The following is a 14174-nucleotide window of genomic DNA, read 5'->3' on the forward strand; positions in this document are numbered from 1 at the left end:
AAAATATATTAAAATTTCATAAAATTCATTTGAAGTGGCACAAAAATTACAATTGAAGCAACATTTTTGAGATAAAAAAAACGAAAAAATTACAAAAGAAATGAAAAAAATATATTAAAATTTGAAAAATTTTATTGAAGTGACACAAAAATTACAATTAAAGCAAAATTTTGGAGAATGACAAGAAGACGAAAAAATTACAAAAGATATGAAAGAGAATATTAAAATTTCAAAAAATTTATGTGAAGTGACACAAAAATTACAATTAAAGAAATAAATTTGGAGAACGAAAAAAGAGAAAAATTATAAACAGACACACTAAAAAATAAAAACGAAGTAACTTTGCAAAGCATGGGTTCAATTTTATTGTAGCATTACTTTGTATCAAAAATATATTTTTTTTAATCTATGCAAACAAATAATGTAATAAGTAGATTTCGACAAAACACAACAAAAAATAAATAAAAATAAAGACAAAAAATTTAACAAAATTATATTGCAAAAACATAAATATTTCTTCGCTTAAATACGCGATTTTCTTAAAGTGCTGCTAAATTAACTGGATTCGTGGCGAAATTGGGTTAAGTTAATAGTTGTAATTTTTGTTTTGTGTTGTTTATTGTATTTCACATAACCACAAAAATAAAAAATAAAAATCAAAAAATATGCTGCTAAATTAACTGGCAAGATTGTGTTAAGTTAGTAATTACAAGTTTTTTTCTATTGTACGTAAGTCTGTACAAGAATTTTTTTTTCACATAACCTCAAAAATAAAAAAAAATTATTTTGTTCATTAAATACTTGCAAAAATCACAAAAATAAAAACAATATACAATATTTTTTTAAATTAAATACTACTTGCAAAGTGCAAATTCAAATCAACAAACTTCCCATCTCAAGCGACAAGTAAAAAAATAAAATTTTTTTATATAATTTCAAAACTAAATTTGAGACAGAAAATTGAATTTCTATCATGTATAATACAAAATAATGAAAGAGTAACACAAAACCAAAAAACAAACGAAAAAAATACAATAAACAAATCAGTCTTAGCGTTTTATATTACTTATTGGCTATTATTTAATTTTTTTATATTATTATTTTTATTCAATTGTTTTTATATTTTTATTTAATTTAATTTTATTATTATTTTTAAGTTGATCGCAGTTTCAGGCACTCTAGGCACTCTTAGGAAGTATTTTGAATTGGAATACCCCCCAAAACAAAAAAAAACAATAACGTCTAAAGTAACTCATATAAACCAGTATACCTACATAAATTAATAAATAGCATGGATGTATATACAGTATTCAGCCAAAAAATTAGAAACCCTATATAATTATCAGCTCTCTCTAGGAAATAACTTAAAATGTAAAAACATTCAAATTAACTGTCACTTTTAGTTAACCAGCGCAAAGTAAGCTTAACCAAATAGTTTTTTTCACAAATCCTTACTTAAAAAAATACTACAATATATATATAATATATATTTGAGAAACTTACTTCACAGAAAGGCATAGAACGGCGAAGTAAGGTACATTTGCCTTGGTAAATATCATTTAAAGAAAAACAAACATTATTTTACTAAAATTGAAATAAAAATTTTTTTTTGGTTGGATACAGTATATTCGTCACACACTGTAGTAGTCGTACGTACATATATACATATGTTCAACTATTCAATGTAATATTAAGAAAAAAAAAAACACAAGCATGCATTCAAACATACATACATACCATGTATCTATACATAAATATGTAACTTGTTTTAAGAAAATGCAACATTCATTTGTGAAGTAAAATAGTATATATATATATACATAAAGTAAATAAAAAATAAACGTGTTTATAAAGCAAATAAATACATTTTATATTCACGATTTGTTGAATAAAAGGAGAGATAGCAAAGAAGGTCGCAGTACCCACCAAGGTTGGGTTAGGTTAGGTTGCGGTGGTTGCCACTTTCCGCAAGTGATACCACTCGTTTGGGCTCAAGTGTTATATGATATCTGCATTTGCTTTCCTTTCCCTAACTAAGTTGCTTAAACCACTTAGGTCTTTTCAAGAAGGTAATTAGTCCCTCCAGTGAGACATTTTGTAAATTTCCGTGGTCTGCAAAGAAATAATCGCCAAGATATTTGGCACGGCTTCTTTGAAGTGCAGGACATGCACAGGGGAGGTGTTGTACCAACTCAATTTCTTCTTCATATCCGGAGCTCCTGCAGAAGTTATTGTGAGGTACACGCATTCTATTAGCTAAGGTGCCAATAGTGCAGTGACCCGTTGATGATAGATTACCAGGTTTGATATTTAACTATGGTGAAAAAAACAAAATTGTGAAGGGAAGTTTGGCTGCTACATCACTTGGGAGATTCTACAGCCGAATTCCGATTATTTCACATGTATTTACACAGTCGTCCAATCATTCATTGTTCAGATGGTAACGAAGTGTTGTCGTTGGTTGATTTTTTTCGTATATCACTAACACAATCTCAGTTTTTTCGTAAACACACCGCCACGTCGTGACCTAAGTGACGTCAACTCATCAGCTGGTTCTGTCAAATTCGCTCAGAGCCGAATAACGGTCTGCTACGTAGCACACCTCTACAAATCTTTTCACCATGGGCCAGGAATGGTAATCTATCATTCTTCCTAATAATTCCCAATGTATGTATGAAACCCAATGTTCTCTCTAATAAACGTTAAGTTATTGTGGATGACTTTGCTTTAGTTTGTTATCGTACCTTTTAAACTACCAGATTTTATAGAAATTGTTAGAAAAAAATAATTGGATAAAATGTTTTAGCTTAAAGGAGATTTCCGTTACACGTACACACGCATGCCACGATCCCATTATTAAAGGTTTGACACCCCTTACAAAAAGTCGCAATTGAGAAGGGTGAAGAAAGTGTAAAAGTTAAATACCTTTTTGATAAAAATGGTAGTAAAAAAGTTTTTTTTACTTAAATTATAAATAAATATATGGCATGGTATTAAAAAAATGGTTCAACTTAATCCCAGAATTATATTTTGTGAATTAATTTTTAAACTCAAAACTAATCGCGAAGTTTCGCTGATAGGCGCAATCGTTCAAACTCAAAACTAATCGCGAAGTTTCGCCAATATGACGCTTTATGTAACCTAAGCATTGTGACCCTAATGAATTCTCTCATGGAAGGTGCGGATTCATCATCAACTTTGAACTTTGAAGGTGTCCACGTTTGGAGTTTTGACCCTCAAGTCACGATTATTCTTACATTCGTAACTACTGGGCAAATTAGTTGTACTTATTTAAATTAATTATTATTATATCGACTGCGGCCGCCGTAGCCCAATAGGTTGGTGCGTGGCAACCATTCGAACTACGTAGGTTCGAATCTCCGTGCACACCAAACTGAAGTAATACAGTTTTTTGAGAATGGTAACACAAATGACATGTCAAATGTGTTCATAATTTACTTAAAGGTTTGACATTCACGAAATGGGACGCTATACGCTTGAACAAAATTGGGAAATATTGAAAACCTATTTCCAAAGTGGTGAGTCTTCTTCTTCTTCCGCGGTTACAGTAAATGGCGAGCGTTACCGTGACATGATCAACGAGTTTTTGTTTCCAAAAATTGAAGAGGATGACATGGACCAAATTTGGTTTCAACAGGACGATGCAACTTGTCACACTGCCAAAGTTACACTCGAACTTTGACTACCGTTTTTGAATTCCGATATCAATTGGCCGCTATGATTTAAGCCCGTTGGACTATTTTTTGTGAGAAGCCGTTAAGGACAAATGCTATACGAACCATCCAGAGACGATTGATGCTTTAAAACACGAAATCGAAGTTGCCATTCATGAAATTGGAGCCCAAATAATCGAAAATGTGCTTAAAAATTGGGTTGATCGAATAACCTACTGTAAAGCCAGTCGTGACAGTCATTCGATATTATTTTTCATTCATAAATGACAATGGCCCCTATTATGAGTTGCATTCGATCTTCGATATTCGCTGGTTGTCGAAGATCGAAAATCGAATGTCAATTTGGTATTATGAGCGGTGCAACCCTATCGAAATTTTCGTTGTTTACCGAATTTAGAGTCGAATGCAATTTTGCTTTCGATTGTGTAGCGTATTGTGGGAAAACTTGTTAAAGTGTAAGTTGTTTGCGATTATTTATGGTTTTATAGTAACCATATAATAAATATATACTAATTTTGTTAATTTTATGCAGGTCGAAAGTCGTGAGTACCAAACAACAATTAGAAAGGCGAATCCACAATTCGCAAAAGGGATTTGCACCAAATTTCAAGCAGCAAAAAAATGGGAGGAATTTACAACGGAGCTGAATTGCTTGGGACCAGCAGTGAGAACGGCAGCAAAATGGATTAAGCTTAATAATGGTTTTTTTTTTGTGATGTTTATAGAAATACATTTTTATTTTCCCTTGTTAGGTATGGGCTGAATTCGTAGAAGAACTGAAATACATATTTTTTCGAATGACGAATAATTGAATAAAGAAAATTTATAACAAAAATAAAACAGAAACTGTGGCGTAAAGGTTTCTATATAATACTTTTTAGATTTTTCTATAATATTCTCGAAATTTCATTTGTTATGTTTTCTACTTCTCCGTTATTTGGCCCACTTCAATATCTTCAGCATCATCGTACACAGTGGGCTGAGCAAGTCCTAGCATACCTTGATTACTAATACTCAATTGGTACGATCCCTGAGCACAAAATCGCAGAACTGTGGCTAGCTTTAAAATATTTGGAATCAATTTGGCTCGGGTGCACTGCTGCAACTGGTTTTCTGTACTGGACAGTAGGTTCACCAACGCCTCTTTAGATAATCTAAAGTTCTTTAAAAATCTGTAAGGAAATTTCTGTAATATTAAGTACGTCAACACATTTTGAAAATTCTAAATTTACTCAGTGGAAGCCATTTCTAGGGGGTTGGATGCGTCCCTCAATTGTTTTCTACTTCTAGCTACTTCCACTAATCTTTCATCGTCCGATGAATCGTCGAACCACAACTCCGTTGTACTCATTTTCACAAAAAAATACTTTTTTTAACTTTTAAAAATAATGTTAGCAAGGAATTTCAACATAATCGGTTTTTCTTTTATATTGATTTGCTGTATCAGCTGAGAAATAATTATCTATTGTAAATGCGTCGAGCGATCGAAATTCACAATAGTTCTATTCTTCAACGAATGAGCACCATAATACCAAATGAAAATTCGTTCGATCAGCACTTTCGACTACAGTCGAAGATCGAATGTTGCTCATAATAGGGGCCAATATTTCAATCTTCAAAATATAAAAAAAAGTTTGCAAAAATATTTATGTATTAGTTTTTTTTTATAGCCGATTCAAAAAGCAAATTTTACATGACCCACCCTATAGTTGTTTCTAATAGCGGTCGCCTCTCGGCAGGCAATAGCAAACCTCCCATGAAAAACCTTCTCATATAAAATATCTGCCGTTTGGAGTCGGCTTGAAACTGTAGGTCCTTCCATTTGTGGAGCAACATCAAAGCGCAAGCCACAAATATGAGGTGGAACTCGGCCAAACCCCCAATAGAGGTTGTGATTCTAAGATTATTTGATAATATCGGATTTCGGGAGAGGCAACTTGCTTGGGTAATCTCACTATTTAATTATGGATTGGGAGTTAAATTCGAAAAAGTAGATAATCTAGTTATAAGTGAATCAATTATAGGTAATCTAAATATTAGCAGCAATGGAAAAGCCATATCAGGACAGTAAAAGCTATCGAACCATTTTGCTTAAGCTAAAGAAAACTCAAATACGAATTAAACTTCACATCATTTTATTTTTCCAATCGTATTTGTGCATAAAAATAGGTATGAATAGTCTTTAACAGTATTAGGTACGTAAACCTCAACCGCCTTATATTTTAAATGAATTCAGCTAGATCGAAATACTTAAGCCTCAGTCAACTTAAGTTATATATATTATATGAATATAATTTCTTTTTTTTTATTTCTTATACAAAGAATTATTAAAATTTTCGAAACTTGAGCAAAAAATTTTATTTACAGAAGTTACACTAAAACGATATAATTCTACCAACTAAAACTAAGCGCAAGATAACAATTTCTACATACACACAAAAATATATTTCAAATATATTATTGTATCATATCTTCTTTAGTTAGCAAGCTTCGCCTAAACAAAGCGTGTACTAAACTAACGTAACAAGTTTTGTTTTTATAGAAAAATACCATAGGTGGGCACTTTGCAGTAACAGTAAAAATGAAGTAAATATAATATTTTACTGATATTGCAATTTAATTTTCATTACCATTAAACGTTTACTGATTACTGGAAAAAATTTGCAGTAAAAATATTTTTTTACTGATTACTGAAAAAATTTACAGTAAAAATATTTTTTTACTGATTACTGAAAAAAATTGCAGTAAAAATATTTTTTTACTGATTACTGAAAAAACATTTCAGTAAAAATATTTTTTTACTGATTACTGAAAAAATTGCAGTAAAAATATTTTTTTACTGATTACTGAAAAAAATTGCAGTAAAAATATTTTTTTACTGATTACTGAAAAAAAATTTCAGTAAAAATATTTTTTTACTGATTACTGAAAAAAATTGCAGTAAAAATACTGTTAATATAATTTGATTTGCTATTAGCCAAAGTTGTGTGCATCTGTTCAGTAAGAAAATATGTAAATATAAAAAATTTCAATTAAATTGAAGGATTTTTTACCTTTGGAAAGAAAGAAAATAAGAGAAACCAAAAAAAAAAAGAAAGAAAGAATTATTGAGTACATAAATGATTGAATTTCGTGATGAGAGTGTATTACATTTTTACTTCCCATAAACAGTAAATATTATACTGATAATGCAAATCAAATTATATTAGTAATTTTACTGCAATTTTTTTTCAGTAATCAGTAAAAAAATATTTTTACTGCAATTTTTTTCAGTAATCAGTAAAAAAATATTTTTACTGCAATTTTTTCAGTAATCAGTAAAAAAATATTTTTACTCAAATGTTTTTTCAGTAATCAGTAAAAAAATATTTTTACTGCAATTTTTTTCAGTAATCAGTAAAAAAATATTTTTACTGTAAATTTTTTCAGTAATCAGTAAAAAAATATTTTTACTGCAATTTTTTTCAGTAATCAGTAAAAGTTTACTGGTAATGCAAATTAAACTTCATTATCAGTAAAATTTTACTGATTACTGCTATTTGTAATGCAATAAGTTTATAATGCAGTGTGCCCACCTATGAAAAATACTTAGATCCTAAAAAACAGGCAAACATAACCTCATGACATAGGCGACGCAAAACGGTGCTTCCACACCCAGTTTTCAGTCCATTGGCTGCTTAAAATCGAACTTCATGACGGTTGATTTTTTCAAATATCTCAGGTGTGAGCACTTCATAGCGTCCTTTAGGCGTTTGATAGTAAATCGTATCCTTTATCTTGTTTGGATCGAAGCCTTCCTTCTGCAAATCAACTTTGCGCAACTTAAACGTACCGGTCATATCGATTTTGGTTAGGAAGCGCAGAAATTGAGGTCGCGCATAGGCAGGCAATACCTTCGCCAACTTGTCAGCGAATAATTCCAAATCCACATCATGATTGGGATCGTAAATAGCAGCCATGCCGGCACGCCCTTCCGTGTGTGGTATGGACACACCATAGACAACAGTATCCTTATAGCCTGCGACATTGCTAACCTGAGCCTCCACCTCGCTGGTCGACACATTCTCTCCCTTCCAACGGAATGTATCACCCGTGCGATCCTTAAAGAACAAGTAACCACGCTCATCGGCAACCAATAGATCGCCTGAGAGGAAAGCCATGTCACCTTTGCGGAAAACATCACAAACTATTTTCTTCGCCGATGCCTTTTCGTCCACATAGCCGAGGAATTCGCGTGCCGAGTTGCCCTTAACAATTTTGCCGATAAAAACGCCAGGTTCGTTAGGTTTACACAGTTGGCACAGCCCGTCGGGACCGCGTATGGGTTCACCAGTATCGGAATCGGCGCGTAAGATCGATATAGGATATACTTGTGGTAGGATACGTGAGACAAAGCCAATCGCACCAACAGTGCTGTCGTTATTCATAATATTTGCATTGCCTTCAGTAGCGCCATAGAATTCACCCACCTTGGGAATATTGAAACGTTCGACGAATTGAGGCCAAATTTGTGGACGCAAACCATTGCCGAAAATGAGGCGCACCTGATGTGCGCGATCGTTCGGCGATGGTGGAGTAGCAAGTATATAGCGCGCCATCTCACCGATGTACTGACCGACCTGTAAAGGGTGGATGGAAGCAAAGAAATTGTGTAGCGTGCAAAAATAAATGGTTGGATAAGTCAGCACTTACAGTGGCTTCGAATTTGACGCAGTCAGCAAAATATCCTGAGGCCGAGAACTTCTTGCGTATAGCAACGGTGGAGCCAAACAAAAGCGACTGACCCATGCTCATGATACCACCGGCTGTATGGTAGAGTGGCAGAGGTGTATAAAATACGTCCTCTTGACGGAAGCCCATTGTGTAGTTAATGCCAGCCGCAATGAAGAGGTAGCTGAAAAGTAGTGAATCTAATAAATTAAGTAGGTAGAAAAAGTAAGCTGTACACTCATTAAGCATACCGCGCGTGGGAGATCACTGCCGCCTTGGGCAAACCTGTCGTACCCGACGTGTAAATGTATACGAGACGGTCATGATGGTTGGCACGCTCCGATGTTGCAGCTACCTTGCGCTTTTCAGCTGTCTCCAGCAAAGTAGTCATATCCTTCGCGGATTCGATCACTTTCTTATTGGCTTCCTCGTTAAATTGATAGAGTGTCACATGGGATGGCATATCTTTGCATACTTCCTCCATGGCGGCGGTAAAACCTTCACCGAAAATCAATGACTTGCAATGCGCTACGTTGATGCTATGCAAGAGTGATGGACCACGTTGGTTGGTATTGATTAGTGGTGTGATTACGCCAATTTTCGACAGACCCAACCAAATACCAACAAATTCGGCACGATTCTCTAACAATAAGCCGACAACATCGCCTTTGCGGAAGCCTTGTGCATGAAATAGATTCGCTACCCGGTTGGAAAACTCATCCAACTGGCGGAAAGTCCACTTCTGTGTGTCGCTGATGATTGCATTCTTATTTGGATTCTGTTTGACCTGCATCTGGAAGATGTCCGCAATGGTGAGATTCTCACGTTCATATTTCTTGGTAAGGCGTAAGAGTTTGAGGTAGGCCCAGAGGGCGCTGAAAATGGAGAAGAGGAGGAGTGATTGAGTTAAGTGAAATTTTGAAATTAATTTACAGTCTATGTCAGAAGAGAAGAACTGTTTTTTTTCTTGTAACTTCAAGATATATTTCGGTCTGCTTTTTGTAATACTCCCTACTCTACATATCCTACCTTCCCACATTATCAAACCAACTGCTCTCGGAAAAACACATTCAGAAACGCAAGGCTTGAGCTACTGAAAACATGGAACGAGATTGGAGTACGGTTGTGTTCTCGGATGAAGCAACTTTCTGGGCTTGAGTTCCACTTAAGCAAGCTGAATCCACGAGCCATACCAAAATCATACAGCGCACTGTTAAACACCCGGTGAAAGTGAATGTTTGCGGTTGCTTCTCCGAGCGTGGTTTCTGATGCTTGGAACTCTTCATCCCAAATTTGAACGCCGAAAAAATGTTCGAAATTTACAATCGCTGACTTTTGAAGTCGGTGAAAAATATGTATTCAGGAAGAAAGAATGATTGTGTGATAATGACCCAAAACACCAAAGTCGACTTTGTAAGGCCTGGAAACAAGAAGTCACAGTAATGGACTGGCCTTCGCAGTCCCCAGACGCCAAACTCATTCAAAATGTGTGGGGAATTATGAAAACGCATCTTGCCGGAAAGCCAGTCCACGATTTAGGCAAATCGTGCGTCAAGTTCGCAAAATCTGATACTCTTCGTCGACGAGCTACGCAAAAAAGCTGGTTCACAGCATGCCGAGAAGATGCCAGGCCATACTCGACAACAATGGAGACTACAAGGTTTATTGAGTAATTGCCACTCATATATACTTTCATGTAAAAGAAATTTTAAATATAAGTATATCTTTTATACTTTATGAATATTCGCGGTTCCTTTTTTGTGACACAGACTGTAAATGCATAACTGAAATGTTTTATGTGCGGTGTACGTGGTGGGTAAGTATGAATATTTATTTTTAGATTGCTATTAGTTTTATTTTTTTATTTTTTTTTTTTATTTTCTTTTTTAATTTTTTTTTTCAAGTGTGTTGCGAGATATAACTAAATACGGTAGCATGAACAAATATAAAAAAACATAAGATTCGTAAACATTCCGCACCATGTGGTCTTAAAATGTGTAGTGCACTTAATCTTCGCCGATAAGCATTTCCTTCAGTAAAAACAAAAAATAATCTTAAACCAGCTAATCACTCAGTAAATTGATTGATTGCATTAGGCGATCTGAAAACACGCATTCCATAACCATAAATTTTTATGTAGATGATGTCTTCTTTGTTTTGGTTTGATTGCTTAGTTCGAAATTAATGCTTCTTAAATGTGGTCTGATCATTGAACTTTAAACTGCATTGACCCAAGTGGACTTCTTGCATGCCCGCCTAAGCAAATACACAAAAGCACTTGTAATGTTCCCATGATAAGATTATTGCCACTGAGGTAAATATTGAGTACAGTCGAATAAACAAAACTGATTGAATTGCTATATTTTGAGAAAACACATCTTGCACAGGGTGTGTTTTTATCAGCGGTCGTTTCTTGCTCGATAGATTGCACGAAATCACTTAAGGCTTTATGCAAAGCTGGGGGATTTTGCAAATTCAAAGTGAGTGCTCAGAGGCGAGGAAACGCCGCACTGCTGAAATCAACCCAGCTGAAGGCAACTGCGCCAAAAAAAAAAAGCTTGACACGACCTGCCAGCAAGCGTAAAGTACTTAAAAACTCGAGAGCAATGAATTCTTCACCAGTAGCTGCGCAGAAAACCAGTTTAAATTCCACGAAACCTGGTGTTAGGTGTACTACCATCGTCAAGGGTTTAAGACTAGCTGTTCTACTCAAATCTTTTCCCAACACAAATATTCTCACGGGAGGAGCAGTGGTGGGTTGAGGAACTCCTCGTAGAGGTGTTGCAAATCCGAATTTAAATTCTAAGGTATACATTTTCTGCCAAGCTAGTCGATATTGCAAAAGAGGAAGCTGCCAACTGGTTGCGTGAAACGACGCCAAAACTGAATGGCTGGTAATGTCCAAATTTAGGCACATGTGGCGGGGGCAATATACCGGGTGTACACCTAATGACTGCATAACTACCCGCAGCGTTCAGACAAAGAAGATTCTGAACTTTATCATCACTCGGAACATATGTCTGTGTACACACCTGTGGAGTGTAATCAGCAGCAAGGAGCTGAAAACTGGAAAACTATTAATAGTTGACATCGACTAGTCAATTAATCAAGGAGAGCAACTGTAGGATATGCTACATTTTCGTTACGACTCCTGTCCACTTACACAACGGACAGAGAAGATGTGACTGAAACCACCCGGAGAACATGCGGAAGGGTCAGCTATAGAAACAGGCAGCAATCAAGACGTGTTAAATACCGTTCCCACGACAGTGGGTTCTATGTTACCGGAACCACCCGGTTCTATATCCGACCAAAGACTCTCTTTTCAGCAACATTTCCCGTACATGTATGGGGAATGTTTATGCTGCTACAACAACAACGGCGTCAATACTGGCACCAAAATGCCAGTTGAAGAATCGGCAAAGATAACAGCAACAATTACCGAAAACGAGGTCACTGTAAACGTCACGCTGCTACTTCACGAAAGTTGGGTACAAATACCTGGGAAAAAATATTTTCCCAAGCGAGAAGAAAAAAATCAATAAAATAGGACAAAATAAATTTATTGAGAAAGTTGGGCTCAGCGAAATACACTGAATCCAGAACGAGATACAGTAGATCTTTCACCTGGTTGTGCTAAATCCTCTTAAATAATAACAATCATGTTACCAGCCGCCCGCCCAGTAGAGCAAAAAACCGTCAACAAGGTTTTGGAAAATTGGTCTGACGAAACAGCAGCTCAACTGTGAAGTCATCGGAGTTAGCGACGTGAAATCCAATTTTATACATACATAGGTAGATAAGTAGGTGAAATGAAAATACTTCTCTGGCACTCCCTACGTGACACTAAAGCGCCGTTTTGATACCATTATAAGACCTAAAACAGGCAGATATCTACAGCCGGTAAGAGCAGTTGATGTAATGGAGAATATTGATGGGATTTTGCTTGGCGCACTGCTCAGGAGCACCCAGTGACCTTAATCGTCTAGCTGCCAAACCCGGACATTTACAGGGTAATCTCAGTCAACAGTCTCGTTCCCTGAAAGATCCCCTAAGCTTCTGCAATGGAGTTTAAATGGTAATCTAACTTTTCCGCGTATGCGCCGATCGTCCAATGACCGGAAAACACAGCTACGAGTTTGGAAGTTGAATGGCGTGGAATCGACTTGGACTTTCTAAATCATCCGCATATTGTAGTAGGGCCAAAGGGTTTTCGAAATAGCACATGCAGAAATGGAACTTCATCATTTCTGTGCTCTCCTGAGAAATAATTGGGCAGTTGACGCCATTTGCAAAAATTATTAATTTTCCGATTAGGCGATTAATTTTGCGTCACCTTATATTTGGTTTTATTTTATTTTAATGTATTTTGTTTAATTTATTTAATTTTTTTTCATATTATGCTATTGTAGATATTTCATTTTATTTTATTGGGTTGGGTCATATGTAATTAGCTTCTCATATTATATTTATTCATTCGATAGAACTCTTTCCGCTCTAGAAAACTGTGTTAATTGTATTTTTGAGTTATTTAATTTTTTATTAGTTTTGAGTCTTAGAAATGCAGAATACCCAAGAGGCAAAAATCAACATTTTCGACACCTGCTTTTCTTTACTTTTCATCGAGGTCAAAAAGCTACTGAAGCAGCCCGGGACATTTGCGACGTCTATGAAGAAGGTGTCGTAGGCGAATCTACAGGACGGAAATGGTTTGCAAAGTTCAAAAATGGAAACTTCGACGTCGATGGCACGTCCCACAGTGAAAGGCCTTCTGAATTCGATGAAGAACGGTCGACAAACCAGTCGTGAATTGGCGAAAAAAATGAACTGCGATCATAAAACGATTCTCAATCACCTTCATTCAATAGGATTCACCGAAAAAAACATAAAAAGTAGCCTTCAAATTGCTTCTCAGTATCTCGCCCGCCATCGAGCAACAGCGCTTTTTTTACCGAATCGTCACGGGAGATGAGAAATGGTGTCTATACGTCAATATAAAGCAAAGAAAGGAGGGGGTGGCTCTTGAAGATACGCCCAACTCGAGAGTCAAGTCGGATCTTCATCCAAAGGAGTTAAGTTGATATGTGTTTGGTGGGACTGGGATGACATGGTGCACTGGGAAATGCTCGAAAAGAATGTCACGGTCAACAAGGAGCTCTACACCACATGAATGAGGATATTCGACTGAAAATACCTGATCGACATGGTCAAACCATACTCCTTCACTACAGCGCCAGACTCCATATTGCACATGTCATCAAAGCCGCACACCAAGAGCTCGAATGAGAGGTCCTTCAGCATTCGGCGTATTCTCTGGACCTTACACCGACCGATTATTATATTTTCCGCTCCCTGTCAACCCATATGAAGGGCTAATAAAGAGGCCCTTAAAAACTGGCGCAACAATTTCTTTGACACCAGACCAGGCGATTTGTGGCGAAATGGCATCAACAAATTGGACGAGAGGTGGGAAGAGGTTGTACACAACCACGGCAAATATATAATTGATTAGCATATTGATTAGATTAGATTTGTGGGGGGTTGTACAAGTCCAAGCACTCAGTCAGGAGATCATTGTACTACACCCGTATAGATTTCAGTAGAAAGAATAGAGAGATAGGAAAGTTAAAATGTGGGTGGTAAGACAGAAAAATTAGTTTGAAGACACTCTTCCACAAATCTCTTGGACTCATTGATGAGTCAGAGAAAATGCTCTGCAGTGTCGCCATCCTCAAGACAGGATAAGTATATCGGGCAGCCCCTCATAGC

The 14174-nt window shown here is 36.0% G+C and overlaps 1 protein-coding gene across 2 annotated transcripts in view; it reads right to left on the reverse strand.

Annotated features, from left to right (window-relative positions):
* Positions 1-7280: 7280 nt before the first annotated feature.
* Positions 7281-14174, reverse strand: part of LOC129248613 (long-chain fatty acid transport protein 4) — a 93255-nt gene continuing 86361 nt past the window's right edge. For both annotated transcript variants that reach the window (XM_054888235.1, XM_054888234.1), the window contains 3 exons: positions 8657-9280; positions 8388-8589; positions 7281-8314 (listed from right to left, as the gene is read on the reverse strand). In XM_054888235.1, coding sequence (XP_054744210.1) covers positions 7373-8314; positions 8388-8589; positions 8657-9198 — 1686 coding nt within the window. In that variant the 5' untranslated portion in view covers positions 9199-9280 and the 3' untranslated portion in view covers positions 7281-7372. The remainder of the gene's footprint in view (positions 8315-8387; positions 8590-8656; positions 9281-14174) is intronic.

The sequence above is a fragment of the Anastrepha obliqua genome, chromosome 5 (assembly GCF_027943255.1).
Source record: "Anastrepha obliqua isolate idAnaObli1 chromosome 5, idAnaObli1_1.0, whole genome shotgun sequence".
NCBI classification, from domain to species: Eukaryota; Metazoa; Arthropoda; class Insecta; order Diptera; family Tephritidae; genus Anastrepha; species Anastrepha obliqua.